This window comes from Sycon ciliatum, chromosome 10 (assembly GCF_964019385.1).
Source record: "Sycon ciliatum chromosome 10, ocSycCili1.1, whole genome shotgun sequence".
Taxonomy (NCBI): domain Eukaryota; kingdom Metazoa; phylum Porifera; class Calcarea; order Leucosolenida; family Sycettidae; genus Sycon; species Sycon ciliatum.
The window spans coordinates 24716651-24737928 of record NC_088652.1 but is presented as its reverse complement, the minus strand read 5'-3'; the positions used below and the strand labels follow the sequence as shown (position 1 = coordinate 24737928).

Sequence of the window (21278 nt, the reverse complement as noted above, 5' to 3'; positions counted from 1 at the left end):
GCCATAATGCATTCTTATATACATGAACAAGCAATGATGGACATAACACCTAACAGCAGCAGCGTGGTAATAGCAGGTGATAAGTGTATCCTATTCCTAGTGTTAGTAGTAACAGTGAATCTGTTACACCATTCCCCCCTCTCAACTGTCAGAACAGTACCAATTCGAAGGAACAGTTATGGTAACTAATGATCATGCATGGATATGTGGAATGCATGGTAGCCGAAAACAACACTGATGAACTCAAGATCCAGTGCATGTCCTCTGCAAATAACGCCTGGCTGGCAGGGAAGCACTATCCTAATCATGCAGAATGCTACATTTCTATTGCAACACGTAGAAACTAGCAATACAACTGTGGCTGCCAATTAAATAGCAATTTTATGAAAAACGGTCCAGGTAGGTTTTCAGCGGAATAATAGCGTTTCCTGCTTCATCCATCAAGTATTCCTCCGGCTCCCAGGTGGCATCTCGGTAGCCCTTCCATTTCACTAGGTACTGCGTGCGCCGTCCTCTCTTCTTGTGCGACAACACCTTTTCGACAATGTACCGCGTATGGCCATCCGCATCGGTTAGGGGTGGAGGTGCCGGCTGAGTACGGCCCGGTATCTCATTGCCATGGTACAGCTTGAGGGCAGCAATATTGAACACTGGATGGGCCCGAATGATTCTTGGAAGAGCTAATCTGTACGCATTCGGGGCCACTTTCTTCTGCACCTTGAACGGCCCATACCACTTGAGCCTTAATTTGTGTGAAGGCCTGTCTCGTTCCTCGGGCGTCAGCAGGAAGTCCCTGAAGACCAACACCTCATCCCCCTCCTTCAGGGCGTCCTCCACCCGTCCTCGATCCGCATACAATGATTGCCGGGCCTGCGCCGCCACGATGGCATCCTGTGCCTCACGTAGTGCCTCTACGCGGCCATCCAGCCATGACAGCGGACCATTCGTGTCCATGCCAGCTCCAGCTTTCTGCTTCGTCAATAAGCTCGAGGGAGTAACTGGATGGCATCCATGGTTGAGGAAAAATGGCGTGTTACCTGTTGACGCTTGATCGGCATTGTTGATCGCAAACTCACATAGCGATAGGAGTTCATCCCAATTGTTTTGCCTATGGTTGACGAAAGCTCTTAGCGTATCCTCAATGACACGGTTCACACGCTCAGTCATGCCATCGGTCTGCGGGTGGTTGGCCGTGCTCATTTTTAGCTCCACGCCAAGAATACTGAAAACCTCCTTGAAGAACGCCGACGTGAATCGCGGATCTCGATCACAAACTATCGTTTTGCTCAAGCCATGGGCAGCAAACACATGATCCACCTACAATCGGGCTGCCTCCTTAGAGTCAACATGAACAGTCGTCGGGATCAGGTGCACATACTTCGTCAGACGGTCCACAAAGGTTAGAATGGCGCTATGTCCTCGGCAGGTCAGCGGCAGTGCCATGATGAAATCCATGCTGATGTCTGTCCAGGGCTGTTCGGGGACTGGAAGGGACTGCAACAGTCCTGCCTTGGTCTGGCTACCCTTTACGCGTTGGCACCGGTCGCAAGATTTAACGAAGTCCTTCACAGTACTTCTCATGCCTGGCCAATAGAAGTATCTGCTCAGCTTCAGGTAGGTCCTGTCTCTCCCCGGATGGCCGGCCGTCAGGCAATCATGATTCTGTTTGAGCAGTTGCAGCCGTACCGGACCGCGAGGAATGCAGAGGCGAGCATCGCCCGATGTTACTAGGTACAGCCGCCGGTCCACACTGTTCCAGACGTATCGCTCATGCATGGCGTCTTCGCTGCAAGCCATCAAGCGCTTGATTACTGGCGAAAGCTCTGGGTCACTATCATACCCTGCTGAGATCTGATTCGCAATTCCTTGATTCACATCCAGAGAGAACTCGATTCCATTCAGTTCCAAGTCTGGTCGACGTGACAACGGGTCTGCTATGTTACACTTCCCTGGCTTGTGATGTACCGTGTAGTCATAGTCGGCCAGGAATTCAATCCATCGAGCCTCTCTCTTGGTTAAGTTTGGTTTGGTCCTGAGGTAGACAACTCCCATGTTGTCGGTGTAGAGTTGAAAGTGGCGAAATAGGTAGACTCGCCAGCACTGCAGGGCCTACACTACAGCCAAAGTTTCTCGCTCGGCGGCCGTGTAATTCCGTTCGGCAGAAGACAGCTTTCGGCTCACGTAAGCCACAGGATGCCAGGACTGGTCCTCTGCTTGCTGCGTCAAGACTCCTGCCACAGCAAAGTCACTTGCGTCAGTCTCAACGCGGAAATCCTGACTGACGTTTGCTAGTCGCAACACTGGTGCATCCAGCAGAGCAGACTTCAATCGCTCAAATGTCTCCTGTCGAGTCTGATTCCACTCGAAGCGCACATGTTTCCCTGTCAGTTCCTCCAGGGGTTTGGAGATGGCCGAGAAATGGTTAATGAACCTTCGAAAGTAATTAGCGAATCCCAGAAACTGTCTTACGTGCGTGACCGTCGTCGGGACAGGCCAGTTATGCACGGCCTTGATCTTCTCTGGATCTGGAGAAATGCATTGGCCGTCTATCCGGTGCCCAAGAAACAGAACGTCTGTCCGGCCGAATTCACATTTAGACGGTTTGCAATATAGCTCATTCCTCCTGAGGGCGTTTAAGATGGTTCTGACATGATCGAGGTGCTCCTCCCATGATTTGCTGAATATGAGGATATCGTCTAGAAACACCACAACGAATTTACGCAGGTATGGCTGGAGGACACTGTTCATCAAGGTTTGGAATGTTGCCGGGGCATTTGTTAGGCCAAAACCCATCACTGTGAACTGAAAGTGACCGAATGGGGTATTTATTGCTGTCTTCGGAATATCTGTTTCTTCTATTCGAATCTGATTGTAACCGGACCTCAGATCTAGCTTGGTGAAATACGCACTGCCTTGGACGGTATCAAAGAGGTCGTCAATATTCGGTAGGCATGCCTTGTTCTTAATGGTTATGCGGTTTAGCTCACGCCAGTCGCATACCATTCGAAGTGTTCCATCCGCTTTCTTTACGAAGAACACAGGGGCTCCGTATGGGGATTTGCTGGGCTGGATGAATCCTCTACGGAGCAGCTCGGTGAGCTGAGCTTGAAGCTCATCCATCTCTGGTTTTGGTAAACGATATGCTGCACGAGATGGCGGTTTAGCTCCTTCTTCCGTTTTTATCTCGTGATCTGCGCCTCTTCTGGGTGGCAGCTTGTTTGGAAGCTCATCGGGAAAGACGTCCCCGAACTCCTTCAGCAGGTCCTTGAAATCCTTCTGATCCTCCCTACCCGGACTATCCACCGTCTGTGGCTCGTCCGGATCTGCTGTCACATACGCTAGGATTCCTTCTGCGCCACCTCTCATTGCATGGCTAGCCTGCTTCCCTGAGATCGGTGGGTTGGATTTGTCCGTGCCATCACTTTCACTCGGTTGACAGATGATGGATCCACCCTCCAGCTTGATTTCATTGGTACGAAAATTGATCTGTGGGTTCGTCCGGGTCAGCCATGGTTTGCCGAGGATCACGTCATACCGCGTCATAGGGAATACTAGGAACTGTTGGTGCTCGCTAAAGTCGCCGACTACGGTCTTCAAGCTGTCCGTTTTCGTAATAGGCTGTGAGCGGACCGATCCATCAGCAAGTGTGACGTTCAGGACGTCGCTACCGGTTGTTGTGGAGATGTTGTGCTTCTTGACAAGGTCAGTTGAAATGAAGTCGTGGGTTGACCCAGAATCCAGTAGCATGGTAACGCGACGTCCATTTATCTTGCCCTGGACGCGCATTAGGTCGTGTTCGTTGTCGGCGGAAATGCTCCCTGTGCTGGCGGTTACTTCATTAGGCCGGCCAACAGTATCAGGTGACGAATGCTTGACAGGTGAGGCTTGAATTTCGGTCTCCTCGAGGCGTGGTTCCTCATTTGCTAAGGGGCTGAATTTGTTCTGAACTTTGATTCGTGGCCTATTCCTGGGTGCTCTCGTGTTCGCCAGTAGTCGCACTCCCTTCCTTACTGGCGTCCATCGTTTAAAGAAGGCTTGCTTGTGGCGTTCCTCCCTCCTTCTGGAAAGAATCTGGCAATTTGGCCGGGTTTCCTGCAGGTGAAACACAGCCTTGAACGACCCTCTGGCTCCCTGGTTTCTCTCCCACTGGATGGTGTTGGTTGGCTTGACCAGGGTCCAGACTGGCGCCTCTGATGCCCTGGTGCGCGCACTGCCTTGGCGTAGCTTGCTTGGGCTAGCCGCATCGACTGGTCTGCTGAGACCGCAGCTCGTATGGCTTGGGCCAAATGTTGCGGATGCTCCCTAAGTACCTCACCGCTTAGGCCCTGAGCCAGCCCACGCGTGAACAAGATAGCTCTGGAGTGGTCATCAAGCTCGGGAACTTGTAAGCTAAGCCGCGAAAATTTGTTGATGTATTCGTCAAGAGTCTCATCTTGGTGAAGAGCGAATAAGTCGATGCGCGCCTGTTCCCTGTCATAAACCGGGCCGTACACTTCTCCCAGCTTGCTCTTCAGGTCTGGCCAGTCGGAAAACAGTGTGTTTGCCTCCTGAGAGGCGATAAACCAAAGACGAGCGTTGCCCTCCAGAAAACTCGCCACGTAGCTCAAGCGCTCCTCCGCGTTGTCCAGCTGCAGGGACTTCATGGCGAGTTCGATGGCGAAGGCCCACTCCTTGAACTCTCTTGTATCTCCACGAAACACAGGCGGAGACTTAAAGGGGAAGTTAAGGCAAAAATTAAAATTTTACCAGTTGTAGTCTTTGGGGTGCTGAGTCGAATGGTCGTGGTCCGAGGAAGCTGAGACGCTCCCTTCCTACTTGAATCCCAATCGAACTCGCGCACTTCCACCGAAACTGGGTGACTGCGCCCTACGAGATGCGGATTTGTATGCAAAATGTCACTAAAAGCGCCATTTCGTTCTTATAAAAGCACGGATGACCGCGATTGGCCCATATGTTGTAGTCTTTTGGACGCTGAGTCGACTGGTTTTGGTCCGAAAAGGCTGCGATGCAGCGTTCCTCCTTTATTCCCAATCGAACATGGTTGAACAAGTGGTCACGTGCTCCTGGGTGCCCAAATCACTTGGTCACCACGCCAGCAGGTGACAACTTTCACACCAAGGTTCAACTCGAGTTCAACTCGAGTGACAGGACTGCACCAAAAAAAGGCCAAGCAGGCTAGTAAGTTGTACCCTGCAGGCACGGTGACCAGGTGACTGGCGTACGCAGGAGCACGTGACCGCTTGTTCAACCATGTTCGATTGGGAATAAAGGCGGAACGCTGCATCGCAGCCTTTTCGGACCAAAACCAGTCGACTCAGCGTCCAAAAGACTACAACATATGGGCCAATCGCGGTCATCCGTGCTTTTATAAGAACGAAATGGCGCTTTTAGTGACATTTTGCATACAAATCCCCATCTCGTAGGGCGCAGTCACCCAGTTTCGGTGGAAGTGCGCGAGTTCGATTGGGATTCAAGTAGGAAGGGAGCGTCTCAGCTTCCTCGGACCACGACCATTCGACTCAGCACCCCGAAGACTACAACTGGTGAAATTTTAATTTTTGCCTTAACTTCCCCTTTAACATGGCGCATGCGTGGCCTCTCTCCGCTGGGAGCTTGAGCACGTCTTGGCGTTTGATCTGATCCATCGCACTGACCGAGTGCGATAAGGTGATTCAGACGCTTCTGAATCTCGAATATACCGTAGGCGACTAATGCGGCCACTGCGCATAGCCCGAACATGACGAAAAGAAAAACCATCCTCTTGCTACCAGTGTAACAGTCCAACTAACTTCAGTAGTCATTCTTGGAATAAGCAATGATCCTTGCCATAATGCATTCTTATATACATGAAGAAGCAATGATGGACATAACACCTAACAGCAGCAGCGTGGTAATAGCAGGTGATAAGTGTATCCTATTCCTAGTGTTAGTAGTAACAGTGAATCTGCTACAAGGTTGAAGTGACGCGGCGAATGGAGCGTGATCCTCGAACGCACCGGATCGCAGACCTAGCAAGAGAGAAAGCCAAGCAGCAACGCATCCAGCAAACGACTTTGCTGTAGCTCTCCTTACGCTTAGAAGCCAGAGCATCAGCAATCCGCTTGACAACGATGTTTGCCTCTGGACCCATTCCGCCACAAGAGGAGAAGACCAGTGGTGTGAACGAGCCATGTTCAACTTGGTTGACTCTTTCGCCATACTCCCGCTTCTTGGCACCTTCCAACTGTTACTTGCGATAAATAGATGGAATGGGCTGGGACCGATAGCTCGCTGCGTGGGGATAGAACACCCTCGTATCGAAACATGCATTGCGGCTATGGTTCCAAAAGCCCCGCACCCGGATGTCCGCTCGCGCATCGGGCTCAACGTTGGCAGTACGATAGCGAAAGGTTTCACCGGTGATGGGTTGGAGTGTCGGCTCAACTCAGTTCCACCTCGTTGTGGATCTCTTTCATGCATGAGGCTAGGAAATTGGTGACCTCATAAAGGCGCATGTGAATGAAGCCCGGCAGCTTACATATCTGGGCATGGTCCACAGTGAACCGCTCTCCACAGGGACAGGTATCCGGCAGCCTATCCAAGGGCCAGCCATAGCGCAGGTGGACATGATCATGGAAATCGGCTTTCGCGTCGAAGCACAGCACATGTTTCGATACTGGGATGGACGTGAGCGTACTAGAGCCTCCCTTCTCTCTGGCTAATGACATGGCTCGCTGTTGGAGTGGCGGTAGCCTGCTCTGCACCTCATTAGCTCTGGTTGTTGCGGATGCTCGGTTACGCTGGTGAACTTACTTACTACTTACAAGGCTGCGTTTACATCAGGGAGTAATACTGTACTACTCCCTGGTTTACATGAGGCGTTTCAACCCGGGTTGAGTTCGACCCGGGTTGAGTTCGACCCGGGTTGAGTTCGACCCGGGTCAGATTTCAACCCGCCATGTACTACATGTAGTATCGTACAGACTTTCAACCCGGGCTGAACTCGACCCGGGTTGAAATTTCTCATGTAAACACAGCCTTGCTTACTTGTGCAGTGTGCACATGTGGAGCATGCTAGCAGGAAGTAGCATTCGTAGATCTACACGATTAGTACAACCGAACCAGGGAGACCGAAACCAATGGATACCACCTCAACGCCAGCAAATCCTTGCGGCTGGTGAAGGAGCGCGCATATGATGAAGCGGTTGCACTCTTTGCTGGCACGGGTGTCCAGATCGTCAGAGATGGCTGTCGTCACTTGGGAGCCGCTTTGGGCACCCCAGAGTTTGTCAGCAGTTTCGTTGAGTCAAACACCGACTGGACACGTTAGGTGTCTCGGCTTTCCGATTTTGCCCGGACTCAACCCCAGGCTGCCTACTCTGCATTTGTCCAGGGTCTACAAGGCAAGTGGTCTTTCTTGTCCCGGACCTTGGAGATATCATCGGAGGAGTTTGGTGGTCTGGAAGCCGTCATCAGGGAGCGCCTCATCCCAGCCCTTACTGGGCGTCTCTCTCCGTCCAGTGTGGAGCGGCTTATGCTCTCGTTCCCAAACGGCAAGTCCGCACTGCAGCTCGATCATCACAGCAACAGCTGAAGGAGGGATTTGTGAGCGGTGAAGGTGCTGTACATGCGGCTCAGCTTGAGCTTGCTTCCGAGCGTGGTAGCTCTACTTGGCTGACGTCACGTCCTCTATCCTGCCATGGCTTTCGTCTCTCAAAGTCTGAGTTTCGAGACGCTCTGTGTTTGCGCTATGGCTGGGTGCCGGACCGTTTACCGTCATCCTGCGTTTGTGGCAATGCGCGCTTCGACGTCTCCCAAGCGTTATCCTGCCGATGGTGGATTTCCGTCTTCAAGACACAATGAAATCCGTGACGTCACTAGGCATTGGCGGATAATGCTCGATAAGGTGGCAGATTCTGCTCGAAAAGCAGTGAAATTGGCAGAACCATACAAACCTTATGGCGGACAATTCCTCGAGTTCTGCTCCATTTCTTAATCCACATACCAAACATGCATGAAACTTACCAGAAAAAGTACCGAATTCTGCCAATTTTTCTGCCGCCATTATCCGCATAATTATGCCTAGACTGGCATAGTGGGATGGTCTAAGACTATGTTTAAGAAACAGAGGGTACCAGGTTCAAGTCCTGCTTGGAAGCGGAAGGATTTTTTCCAGCCGTGCTGCGACCCACAGTTAATTGGGAACTCGTGGCCTGGCACGAGGGAACCATGGATGCAGTGAATGGGATTTCGGTCTTTGACCACTTTGTGGTGGGTCTGATCTACTCACCTCCCACCGCTTAGGAGCTGCATCTGCGCCTTGATCCAAGAGGGTGGTGGCGTTCCTGCGGATACGGAAAACTGGGCCTTTGGCCGAGTCTCACGCGAACCGTGAATTTTTTTTATGCCTAGACGTCACCGCCAGGTGGTTCACTCGGTATCCGTGGAACCTCCACTGCAACCGCTCTCTGGTGAGCAGTTCAGCCTCCGATCTGCATCCTTAGAGGACAATGCTCGCCTCGACATCGCTGCCAGTGGGCTATGGGGTGGCCGGTTCGAACGCACAATGTTTGATATACGGGTTTTCAACCCCTATGCTGCTTCGAATCGTGCTGCCTCAACCCCCGCTGTGTATGCCCGCCATGAACGCGAGAAGAGGAGGAGATATGAGGAGAGGACTCGGGAAGTCGAGAGGGCCTCCTTCATGCCTGTCCTCATGTCGGCTAGTGGTGGTGCTGGGAACGCCGCCACAGTTTTGTACAAGCGCTTCGAGCCTTGGCTGCTCTTATCTCTGAAAAGAGAAACGACCAGTATTCTGCCACCATGGCGTGGATTCGCACTCGGCTGTGCTTTGCGCTGGTGAGGTCGAGCATCATGTGTTTGCGTGGTGCCAGATCGTCCAAGTCCCGCTACCTCCAGCGAGATCCGATTGCGGTTGTCATTGCGGAGGCACGCCTGCGGCCTGAAGCATCTGACTAGCTTTAAACATACACACACATTTAACCCTTTATGGGTCTCACATAAGCGTAAGGGTCGTATGTGACCCTTACAGTAAAATCGCATTTTCTGTGAGTTTTGTTGCTAGGAGACAAGTAAAATGGTGCTCCACTCGTACCTGAGGTTCAAGGCTTTCCAATGGTGTAAAAAACAACCATACTTACCATACAAATTTTTGCAGTATCGATCGACTGAAGTCTGGTGAAATTGGAAAAGACGACCATCCGCCATGCGCGCATTTCGAGAATGGGAGTGCGTCTCGTAAGGCCGTGTCAGAGAAGCTTTCTGAGGGCCCTGACGGAACAAGTCTAGGCTGGATGTCCCTGGAGGATTTCCAGTGTAATGTGGTGAGAAAGAGAGCTGCGTTGAGGGCTCCTAGCTCAAATAAATCGTCCCCGAATGAAGAAATCAAATTTACCAACCAGCGAGCAAGCACAGCAACAGCAACTCTTACAAGGACTTGTCAGGTGCGATCAGCTGATTCGCCTGGCCGTGAGATTCACGGCATGTGTGACATCGCGCCTGAGTACTCAGCTGAGCGAGAGTGAATCTGACGCAAGCGGCGCTGAGGTGAACGAACCAAAATTGTGATATTGTGGAACTGTTGCTGCTGGTGCATCGCCGATGGCGAGGTATTGGAGTTCAAGGACGGAATTAGGAGCATATATTCTTCACCAAGACGTAGCGCTTACCTGATTGTTTATCATAGCACTTCAGCTCCATCACGAACTTGGTATGCACTTCGTGCTGTGACTTTTGTGTTTTTTGTTCGCAATTGTATTTTCTCTCAACTTGAATGGCTACCACGGGTCATACCCTTACCTGTACATAGTCATATTTGTGTTTTCTGGACTCGTCCAGGCATACAGATTTTGAAAATATATAGTTTACCCATACCTACAACTTACAGAACTTGAGTTATGGCTGGTTGTTTGTACGCGTGTTTGCGTGACCACCCCTCACATACATTGAGTAAGACCCACAAAGGGTTAAAAAGTTGCTTGGACTGAATTTCACTTGTTTTATTAGTGTATTATAGTTACTGCGCAGTACTGTGCATGCTAGCTACATAATCATAATAACTTTTTGGTTTTGCCGGTACAAGAGGCTTTTCTACTGAAAAAAACGGGAGCCGACACGCGGATCACTCGTGCACACTGCAGAACCATGATCGACTCAATGATTCAAAATATTACGAGTTGCTCGGTGTGGGATAAATCTTTACATATCTCTTTGTCTGTCAAATCCACAGTATAGGATTTTCCCAATTTTTGGGAAAGAGTAGATCACAACTTACAAAAATAAAGTTCTTTCTTCAAAACCTGTTGGAGTCTGCCTTTTGTGTTATTCAGAGATGATGTCTGGCAAGTTTCACCAGCACCAGGGCTTTACTTCTTCAGAAAGGTCCGAGATCACATGACGGTAACTGCAAAGCGTGCATTTTATATTTGTTCCATTCAGACAGTACTCGAGTATGGTAGTAACTGATTTGCTCATTGCTTGTCAGTACCTCTTCATGATCGTCTAGTTGTTGTTGTTGAAATTTTATTTTGTATCGCAGACCGAACGGGCAATGGTGCCCTATATTATGATGGCGATAAAGTAACGGCCGAGAGCCAAGGATACAACAAGCAAGCCTCCACGAAAGAGAGAAAAACACAGAAAACACAGACTGCAAATACTCAAAAAGAAAAAAGAGAAAGGGAAAAAAAGAAAAAGAAAGAAGAAGAAAGCACAGTTGAGTCACAGTTGAGTCACGACTCCAAGTCCAAGCCTAGATGCTGGCTAACCATACAAATAAACCTTTAAAAGTCTCTTGAACGATCTATGGCAGGCGAGGGACTTGAACTCTTGGGGCAGGGCGTTCCATAATTTAACAGCAGAAACGAGCGGCCGACAGTCACCAGAGACTCGCCTGGTGGCAGGGACAACATACGCATTTGGATCGTTGATCCGAGTGACGCCTTCAGTCTGGCGACGTAGGCGCTTGGACAGGAGATTACTAATTCTGGCGGTGTGGATACGAAGCATGAGGAGGCGGTAGTCCGTCTTAGTAATGGAGCTCTACGCATTGTGTTCAGTATGCCTCGTTTTTCTGACGCATCGGGTGATCCCGCACGCCATCACATTCTCCCTTTGTCTGTGCGCTATCAGTTAAAACTCTATATCTTAGTGCTTCGTGTCCTGAATCAGTTAACTACTACCCTCCTTACTAATTGCTTTTGCGTTCGTTCTACTTCTACTCGTACCAATTCCTGCACTCGCTCTCAGGTATCTTCGTCTGTCACTGTACCAAAAGCTAAAACTCGTTTCGGTCTCTTTTCAGTTTCTTTCATCGGTTCCGACCGTTGGAATACACTCCCCGCTGCAGTCCGCTTATGCTCTTCCCTGCACCTATGCCGTAATTCAGTACTTTCATTTCTAGGTTACCCTGTAAGAAGGCCTTACGCCTGTGGGGATTACCCTATCAAAACTTTGATAATAATAATAATACTTTTACCGTAACAGGCCCTCTCGTGCAAAGGTGTCCAGAATTTTCAAAACCCTATATATAGGAGTTGGCCTCTTCTAAAATTGGTTTTGTACTTCCCAGTTTCCCCTGCCAATAAAAACACTAGTTGTCAATATCGAAGCCTAGATATGGCCCATATGGAGCTAACAAACAATTCTTTTCACCTATGACGATAGAAGAAGCACCTCCTAGGCTCCCATCTGCCGTGCTACGCAACCTTCCCACGTAGAAGTGAACACAGGCATTCAAGGAAGGCGCCTACAAGTCTCTCCGCAGTCGAGACTGGCACCCAGCCACAGGTACCCTCTGAACCTTCCCTGAACACCCTCTCCGCTTGCACCCTGGCTCCCCCTTTTTTACTCTATCACATGTATCATCTTTCCATTTTCTACGGCCCTCTATACAAATGTACTCCCCCTCCCCTCCCCCTGTGCCTACTCCTCCCCACTCTTTGGTGCACTGAAGTGTCACTGACGCCGAGACCTCAGGTCGGCGGAGATGCTCCAGTTTCACCGCCACAGTTGCGTCTGCAACCACCTCCATCATGCAGTAACTGAGTATTCTGTAGGGGTGTGCGGATAATGCTCGAAAAGTTGGCAGATTTTGCTCGAAAAGCAGTGAAATTGGCAGAACCATACAAACCTTATGGCGGGCAATTCCTCGAATTCTGCTTTATTTCTTTCTCCACATACCAAACATGCATGAAACTTACCAGAAAAAGTACCGAATTCTGCCAATTTTCTGCCGACATTATCCGCACATGCCTAGTATTCTGTTCTCGATGTTTGTGGTTTCTCGTAAAAAAGAAAGAACAGGATTTGCGGAATAATGAAACGAGGAGCAAGCGCGAATGTCAGAAGCCAGAAAGCTCAAATCGAATACGCCATAACGATTGCGTGCTTTTGGTAGAGCAAGTGAATCCATGGACTGGGAACGTGTACGGGCAGCTGTGTGTGTTGTGGCGGAAAGAAGGCAGAAGCAATCAGAGAGCAGAGTACTACATATGCCACCTAGGGCCCGAAAGACAAAAGCTGATACCGCAGTTCAATAGGAGCAAGGCCATATCTGGTGTGTAAGACTGAAACATCATAGGGCCAAGGGAAACCAAAAACAATCCTAACGGCGCGGATAGCAATGCGAGTTAGTCTATCATGTTGTGTGGTGTGAAGGCAGTGTACAAACGCATTAGAACCATACGCAAGGTGTGCTTGATTAAATGAGCAGTAGAAGGTGTTTCTCGCAGCTGGTGTCAGATTGTCCCTGATCTTGCGGAACATAGCAGGTTTTGCTCCGACCTTTTTCTCAACTTCACAACTCTGTGAAGAGTAGGATAGGTGTTCGGCAAGATACTTCACTGTTGCTCATCCACAAGTAAAGTTGTGATGTTGTGCTAGTTGCACGTGTACAACGTTCTGTGATAGTTTATCAGATTATTATTTTGGTAGCCTGTTAGATATGTAGTGGGGGCAGCAATGGTGAGAGAGGGCAGGAAATACATTCACCGTATACCATATTAGGCATCAACCTCACATGCTTCCTAACACTCCGATACCTGTAAACCTTCAAGCTCATGAAATATCTGCTGGAACGAGGGCCGGTCACGTGGCTCGTCGCTCATGCATTTCTCAGCCAGGTGACGGTATGGGTAGGGAGTGGTGGGAGGAAAGACTGGCGTGTTTCCATCCATGATCTCTTGATGGATGTCCTCCGGGAACGACAAATGTGCGTAGGGAAGCTGACGAGTAGATATCTCCCACAGACACACGCCATAACTACAAGAGAAAGAGACCATACGAAAACCAAGCACAAAAATATGCAAACACACACACAAACGCGCATACACACCCACATACACACACACACCCACACCCACACACACACACACACACACACACAAACACAGACCCACACCCACACCCATCCACATACACACACACACACACACACGCACACACGCACACACACACACACACACACACACACATACACACATACACACATACACACACACACACATACACACACACACACACACACACACACAGAGGAACATAATAATAATTATTATTACTATTGCTCAACGACACACAAATACTCGACCACAATTTTGGTGTTCCAGAAATATAGTGTTTTTTCAAGGGAAAATGTTCATCAGACGTTTCACGCTCTCCAGAGTAGCGACAAAATGGGCATTCGATTTTGCTGACGATACTCACTCTGCAATGGCCCATAATATAACACACACTCTTCAGCCACTAGAATCGGCCACACCCTCGTACAGAAGGTATGTAAGTATATACAGGAGAACTCGAACTCGGCACAAATAGAACTCGAACTCGGTACAAATATAAAAATATGTCAGTTATTATTGGTATGCTATTCTAAAAAAACTATGCTGTAGACGCAAAACCTATCACAGAAAAGAAAACCACAAACTTCGAGCTCTTCACCATAAATCATCATCAATCAGGACTCAGAAATCCACGAACAAATGCCGCGTCCTCTTCGGCTGACATACAAGAAACCAGGACCAGTTTTATTGTATCTTCTAGAAAATATACTACTCGTAGTGCGTATTCGGCTCGGTCTTTTACTCGGCTTTTATTTCCTATGCTGACCAAGTACAAAGTCAATATTAGATTTTATCAGGACAAACATTTGGTATTTCAAATTCCAGAACGATTACCTCATTAATCCCGGTTTTATGATTTCACAACCGTTGCACGATCACCTACTCATATATAGTGACCATGCTGCACTAGGCACCGTTCAACTGCGCAATCGATAAGCAGTCAAATATAAGCAGTCAATATAGCGCTAAGGAGTGAAATATGCAGGAATATTTGACTGGGTATAGCGAAAATCAATGGGAGTCAATACGAAGAGAGCGATAACCTTTAACTTAATATTCACTTGTTTGAGGGAAAGACACAAACGGGAAAAGTCTGAAGAAAACATGGACTGTCACCACCAGGACACGAACCAGGGACCCTCGCTTGTAGCCAGCGATGCTTAAAACCACTGAGCTCGGGTGAACTTTTAATATAATATAATTTCAAAGAAACGACCAAAATGATACATGTTACAACATATTATTGCTTATTCCTGTTTGTGTTGGACACAAGCGACGAATAACACGTAAAATGTTGGTACTTCCTTTTCAAGTGTAATCCTTGGGTATCCATCCAAGTGCTACCTTTTAATAACCTCTTCTTTGATACCACAGTTAGGTAAAACGGAATTAGTTTGGACATGTCAAAGGCGACTGGACCCGACGGTATTTCCGCTCGTGTCTTGAAGGAATGCGCCAGAGAACTTGCCAAGCCACTGTGTCAGCTCTTTGCTCTTTGCTTCCAGCACGGAGTCCAGCCACAAATGTGGAAGACTGCCAGAGTGGTTCCAATCCACAAGCGATCTTCACGATCCGCCCTAAGGAATTATCGTCCAGTTTCACTGCTGAGCATAATCTCTAAGATCATGGAGAGCGTTATCAATCGTCAGCTCATGAATCACCTTGAGCGTTACAAACTCCTGACACCCCACCAGTTCGGATTTCGTCGCCGCCTCGGGACCTCAGATGCGCTACAGGCTCTACACGAGACCTGGATCACAGCCGTCGGACGAGGCGGTGCAGCACGTATTCTAGCCGTGGATATTGCCGGAGCATTCGACCGTGTGTCCCATGCTGGCCTCCTCCACAAAGTCCGCCATCTTGGCATTGGCGGCCCCCTGCATACCTGGCTCTCTTCCTACCTAGGTGGACGGTTCATTCAATGCTTGGTGGGCGGCCAAACCTCATCGCTGTATACCATATCAGCAGGAGTTCCCCAAGGGAGCATACTCGGCCCTACACTCTTCCTGATTTACGTGAACGACGCCTCAGAGACCCTGTCACCCGGAGCCCACCTGGAGGCGTACGCCGACGATACTACCTTGTATAGCCTGATATCCCTCGACACATCCCCAGCCGACGCAGCATTGATCCTCCAGACTTCTGTTGATCGCTTGCATCAGTGGGGCCGCAGATGGCGCATCTCCTTCGAACCGTCGAAGTCCCAAGCCATGACCGCCACTCTCCGCAGAACCCCCATCAATTTGCCTCGCATTGTCTTCGGCGGCACTCCTGTCCCTGAGGAGAAGGCTCTCTCTTTACTTGGAGTGACCTTTGACTCGAAGCTGTCATTCAGCACTCATCTCCGGAAGGTTGCCACTCGAGCCAAACAACGCCTTGGCTTCCTGCGCCGTGCAGCGCACATTCTCTCTCCGGTCGGCCGCACCACAGTATACAAGGCATTTGTTCGACCAGTTATGGAGTATGCCCCCCTCATCTGGATAGGTGCTCCGCCGAGCTACCTGCAACGCCTGGATCATATCCAATGCTGTGCTCTGCGAATCATCGGTCCAGGTGCACTATTACCTAGCCTGGCCATCCGTCGCACTGTTGCCTCGCTTGCCTGCCTATACAAGCTGCATTACCTGCCTGGCCCTCCGCAGCTACTCTCTGTTTTGCCACCGCGCCATTTCCCCTCATCCAGCCCCAGAACTCGCAGCGAGCATGGTAGCGTCATTGGCCATGACCACCAGCTCCAACACCAGCTGCTTGCATCTGTCCCGCTGGCATTGAAGCGCTGGTTCCCACACTGCAGTATTAGTGATTGGAACTCCCTCCCCGCCGCTCTTCTGTCCCAGCCTCCCCACAGCAAGGGAATACAAGCATTCAAAACTAATGTTTATCGCCATCTGCGAAGCACAAACTGGCTCTGGGCAGTCGACTCGCTATGATGATGCTCTCGTCGTTCTCCTCTATCCCTATCTATGCACCACAACTGGCTCAGACAACCGACTCGCCATGATCAGCCATGATGATGCTCCTCTCAGTAACAGCCCTTGTAATTTGTTAATAGTCTCACAGTTTCTCTCGCACACTCGCTGGTGTTAACCCTTCCTTTCTTTTCATTTTGCTGACTCGTACAGCTCTATCTTTTGTTATTGGTGCGTGTTTTTGGCCGTGATGCCGAGACCTCAGGTCGGCAGAGCCATCAATGCCCCACCATCACCACTGCGTCTCGGTGCAGCCCCTGCTCAATAGTTGTCACGTTCGTCCTAGTCTCAGTATCATTGTCTTTCTTTATTATTTTCGAGCTGGGAATGTGAACATAGTAAAAAAAAAAAAAAAAGTTCGTTGAATTCAAGCACCGCTTGGCAGGCAGGCATAGTGTGATGGTCTAAGATCATGATTGAGAAACAGAGGGTACCAGGTTCAAGTCCTGCTTGGAAGCGGAAGGATTTTTCCAGCCGTGCTGCGACCCACAGTTAATTGGGAACTCGTGGCCTGGCACGAGGAAAACATGGATACAGTTAATGGGATTTTCGGTCTTTGACCACTTGATGTTGAGCTGATCTACTCACCTCCCACCGCTTATAGGAGCTGCATTTGCGCCTTGATCCTTGAAGGGTGGTGGCGTTCCTATGGACGCGGAAAGCCCGACTTCCAGCCGAGTCTCACACGAACCGTTAATTTTTTTGTAATTTAATTGGACAAACATAATCTAAGATCACATCAACTTACCTATACACATCTGATTTTTCCGTGTAACTGTTCTCAGACAGTGTCTCTGGAGCTCTCCATCTGTCAGTTCCAACACCACACGTCATTCCAACTCGTGATGGCAGCTGTGAGGCCGTGAAACAGTGATGTGGAGTACTGTCAGCGTCGTCAGCTACCATGGTATCCTCACCATGATTATCATTTCCAGATGGTGATTGTCTCTCATCGCACAGACTTGGACTGGCCGTATCACTACCGCTGTGGTGTATTGGTAGATGTGAAAGATTCTGGCATTCAGAGACCGTACGTTGAACCAGGTTTTCGTTTTCGCCGCTGTCTGCTATTGAATGATCGTGAAGAACGCTTGCTGCCTGAGCGTTGGTTTGGGCACCGTTAGTGGATTGCTGCCCTGATTGCGAACGATCTTCGTTTTCTATAAGGGTAAGATATCTGGTGAACTCCAAGTCTCCGATTTTCACCACCCACTTATCACTGACCAATAGGTTTGGACTTTTTAGATCACGGTGAATCTGTGGAGGGTTAGAGCTATGCAGATATCGCATACCACGAGCGATGTCCAGAGCAAACCGGAGCATATCCTCTTGTTCCAGTTGAACACGTGGATTATGCAGATTATCGTAGAGGGAACCTCGTCGCAAGTACTCCATAACCAAGAATGGGCACTTGTCCGCTATGTCCTGGCCTGCTCCAAGAAAGAGGACAATATTTGGGTGGCACACGGATCGCAGTGTCTCAGCCTCCTCTAAGAAGGTGTCAAAAGGCGATGTACGCCATCGCGTTCGATTGAAGCGCTTGGGAAGTTTCTTGACTACAACATCCATGTCACTGAGCTTTGCAATATACACCTTGCTGTAGGTCCCCGATGCCAGTCGTTTCTTGATTGTTAAGTCCCCCCATTGAATTCGCGCTCCCCGGTTCAGTTCTCCAAGTTTCCTCAGGGACCTTTGGAGACGGACATGCTGGATTTGCAACTCTTTTTCCGTCTTCCTCAAGTCGCGACGCTTTCGAATGAACTTCAATAGGAACGCAATGAACAGAGAAAGCACGAAGGAAAATATAACGGCTGCCATCTGAGAAAGGTAGACTACGGGTGTGCGACAGTTGTCGGCCGGTAGGTATCCAAACTTGCAGTTGCAATACTTCTTGTCATCTCTATTCAGCTTGCATGTACCGTGGCCATTGCAGTAGCTGTCCATACATATGGTAGCGCATTTCCAGGCCCCAATGCCTGGTGTCGTTAAATCACCAGGACATCTTGTACAGTTCTCAACAATAGCTGACGAGTAGTATCCTATAGGACAGGGTTCACAGGAACGGTGTTCCGAGTATCCATAGCCCAATGGACAATGTTCCAAACTGTTCAATGTCAGAAATTTTAAACTGTGTCTTGCTTGATCTACATCATCGGGTTCGATATTAAATCCACCTGAGAAGATAAGGTCATCGATCACACGTTGGCCATAGATGGTGAAGTTGAAAAAGTGTATAACCTTAACTGTGATTTTCGTTCCATGGGCCCGCAATTGAAAAAGAAATGCAGCTCTCGTGGGTCGGCTACGAAATGAATATCCGCCTAGTAGTAAAAATGAATTGTTCAAGTAAGAAGACAAAGAATGGAAGACCCGCACGGGAACTTGTTGTGACAAAGGAATCTTGCGGAGATGAATGAAAGAAAGGCTCTTGATCGACATCACCAACAAGTGATCAGTCATAGCTAACCCATCTCCATTGTCACGTGTGTTATTGACGCTTCTTGGACTTTCTTCATTGAATGCGTTGTAACCACCAAACAGAATGATGTCATCACCATACGCAGTGGCTGAATGACCGTATAGACGAGGCAGTTTCTCACCGAAAACATTATCAGTCAGTTGGGTCCACGTACCGGAGCACGACTGTTCATCTGTCATCTGCAGTAGCCATAAGTCGCCGTACATCTGTATATCGTTATTCCCACCGTGTATCACCAGATGTGTGCTCTTGTGGCTCTTGTGGCTGAATGCCACATGGTCTTCTCGAGGCATTGGCGAGGGCTGGGGTTGATGTGTAGTAAGGCGTCGCCAGTAGACTGTGGAATCTCGAGCTTGGCTATCAACCTGGATATACAAACACCAAGTAGAACTAGGGAAATCGTAGCTTTTGTTTATAATCCTCGAACCTCCAAAGAGAATTCCCATGAATGGCTGAACGGACGTGAATGTGAAGCCCGCTCGATTATAAAGCAGAGGCGATGATGAAGGATACTTGGCGACTATTGTTGATGTTCCGAATCGGTCGTGTAGAAGTTGCCACACAACAATAGGGGTTGGTCTCTGCGAACGAGTAAAGCGAATATCATAACGAGCTGTTGTTCTTTCTGGACAGTTTGAACCAATAAAAATGTATATTGAAATGCTGTCAGAAAGGGGTATAGACAGAGGACGGGCTGTATTGCAACCCTGGAAGCCTGAAAAATGACTTCGAACATCAATATGTGGCTTATACGTGGTCGATAGCTGGGACGTGTTGGGTTGACATTGGACGCACTGATGCAAGGTGAAACTTTTCGTGCTTCTTATTCTTTGAAAGACGATATGGAATTCGTCGGTTTGGTCGGACAACAATGAAAACCAAGGGATGTCGTGCGGATAGTTCTGTATATATAAGTCTGTAAGTTTCCCTTTAGCTTCGCAGTGAACTGGGTCCTTGTCTTGGGTTGACAGTGCGCATAGATACAGGATAAACGGACCGTGCGGAACAGAGTATGCCACAATCAGTGATCGGAAGACGCTGAAATAGGCAACCTGTAAGGTATTGAAAAACTCCCTCATCATACTCACATCGCCCTCAGGAGAGTAGGTAGATGGAAAATTGGATTTCAGTTCGAGCCATGTGCCTTGTTCAATATTGAAAATCCAGAAATCGTTTAACATTCGTACCTGGATGGGTTGAGAATATCCATGTGCTTCCACTCCACCGAACAGCAATAACTGGGAATCACTTATAGATATTAGAGTGGGGTTTGCTCGGGGGCTTGGAGACCTAGTGCCGGTATTTGCTAACTGATGCTCCGATTTTATCCACTTTACTGGTACCGATGGGTCTGATATGTCGATTGTGACCTGGAAGATATCCGTGGAGAAGCGGACACATTCCGCGTCGCTGAAATTATTACAATGTGATCCTCCGTATGATATGAGTGTGAATATCGACGATGACGTATTGGTCGGTATGGTAACAAGACCAGGTGAAAATGCCCATGGAGTATTCTCACCAATTGCGGATAGTACACTGGTGATGGTTGTAATACCATTGTAAAGAACGATGAACTTGGAGCATTGACCCGCCCCAAAACCAAAGAAGACTAAGATGCGCCGATCTGGTGATGTCGTTACACTGGGCTGAATCGTCTGCTGACAAAGACATTCAGCGTGGCCACCTGGTAAAGTAGCCAAAAAAGTTTTGAAATTCCAGCTTTGAAATGTAGTTTCGGTTGAAAAGTAAGACCCCAATATGGTACAGAGTGAAACATTGTCGGTATCCAAAACAAATTCCACAACACGTTCCAGGGGCTCGTTGTGGACGTTATCCTTGATAAGTACAGTGGTTCGCGGACTGAAAGCTAATCTCAGTGGAACGTCGCCATAAGGATAGGACGGATAGATCATTCGGCTAAGGCTTTCACTCGCATCTGCAGTTCGTGATCCAAGGGGTTCAGGTATCTCGACAACGTATACTCCGACAGAGGTCATAGCAAACCAGGACACTAGCGAAATGCAGAACATTGTAAGGAAACACTTTGAAATCCGAACGTCCATACCTGACTCTATCTCCTCCCTGTCAAAGCTGTTTTCACGTTCAGAAATGCAGATGCACCATGAATGTAGGGCACTGATGTGCTCTTCAGTTCCCCAGGTAGGGAAGCGGATTTTCTTACGATAGGCACGACTGAAGCAATAGGGAACCAGAACTCACTGGTCTTTTAGAGACGAACTATGATTAGAGCTGAGACGACTTGAGAGCTAGTCCACTGTTTCAAGGCACTTAGCTAGCTTTGCACCTAGAATAAATGGAGAACAGAGCAGGAAACCATTCTCGCCGTTGCTGTGCGAACCAGCATCCCGTCTCACACACTCCTTGAAATGTGCTGCATGCTTTGTACTGCACGGTACGTTCAAATTCGCTCGCTTAGACTAGACCTACTGCGATGGTGATATCGCGGGACAGGCGGAAAAGCGTGAA

General features: G+C 48.9%; 1 protein-coding gene across 1 annotated transcript; it reads right to left on the bottom strand.

The window, feature by feature from the left end:
• Nucleotides 1–12150: 12150 nt before the first annotated feature.
• LOC135825947 (uncharacterized) lies at nucleotides 12151–20850 on the bottom strand. Its single transcript, XM_065338590.1, has 2 exons — nucleotides 17058–20850; nucleotides 12151–13260 (listed from the first exon to the last, which is right to left on the bottom strand). The coding sequence occupies exons 1-2, from the start codon at nucleotides 20819–20821 to the stop codon at nucleotides 13026–13028; spliced, it is 3999 nt and encodes a 1332-aa protein (XP_065194662.1). The 5' UTR covers nucleotides 20822–20850; the 3' UTR covers nucleotides 12151–13025.
• Nucleotides 20851–21278: the final 428 nt, after the last annotated feature.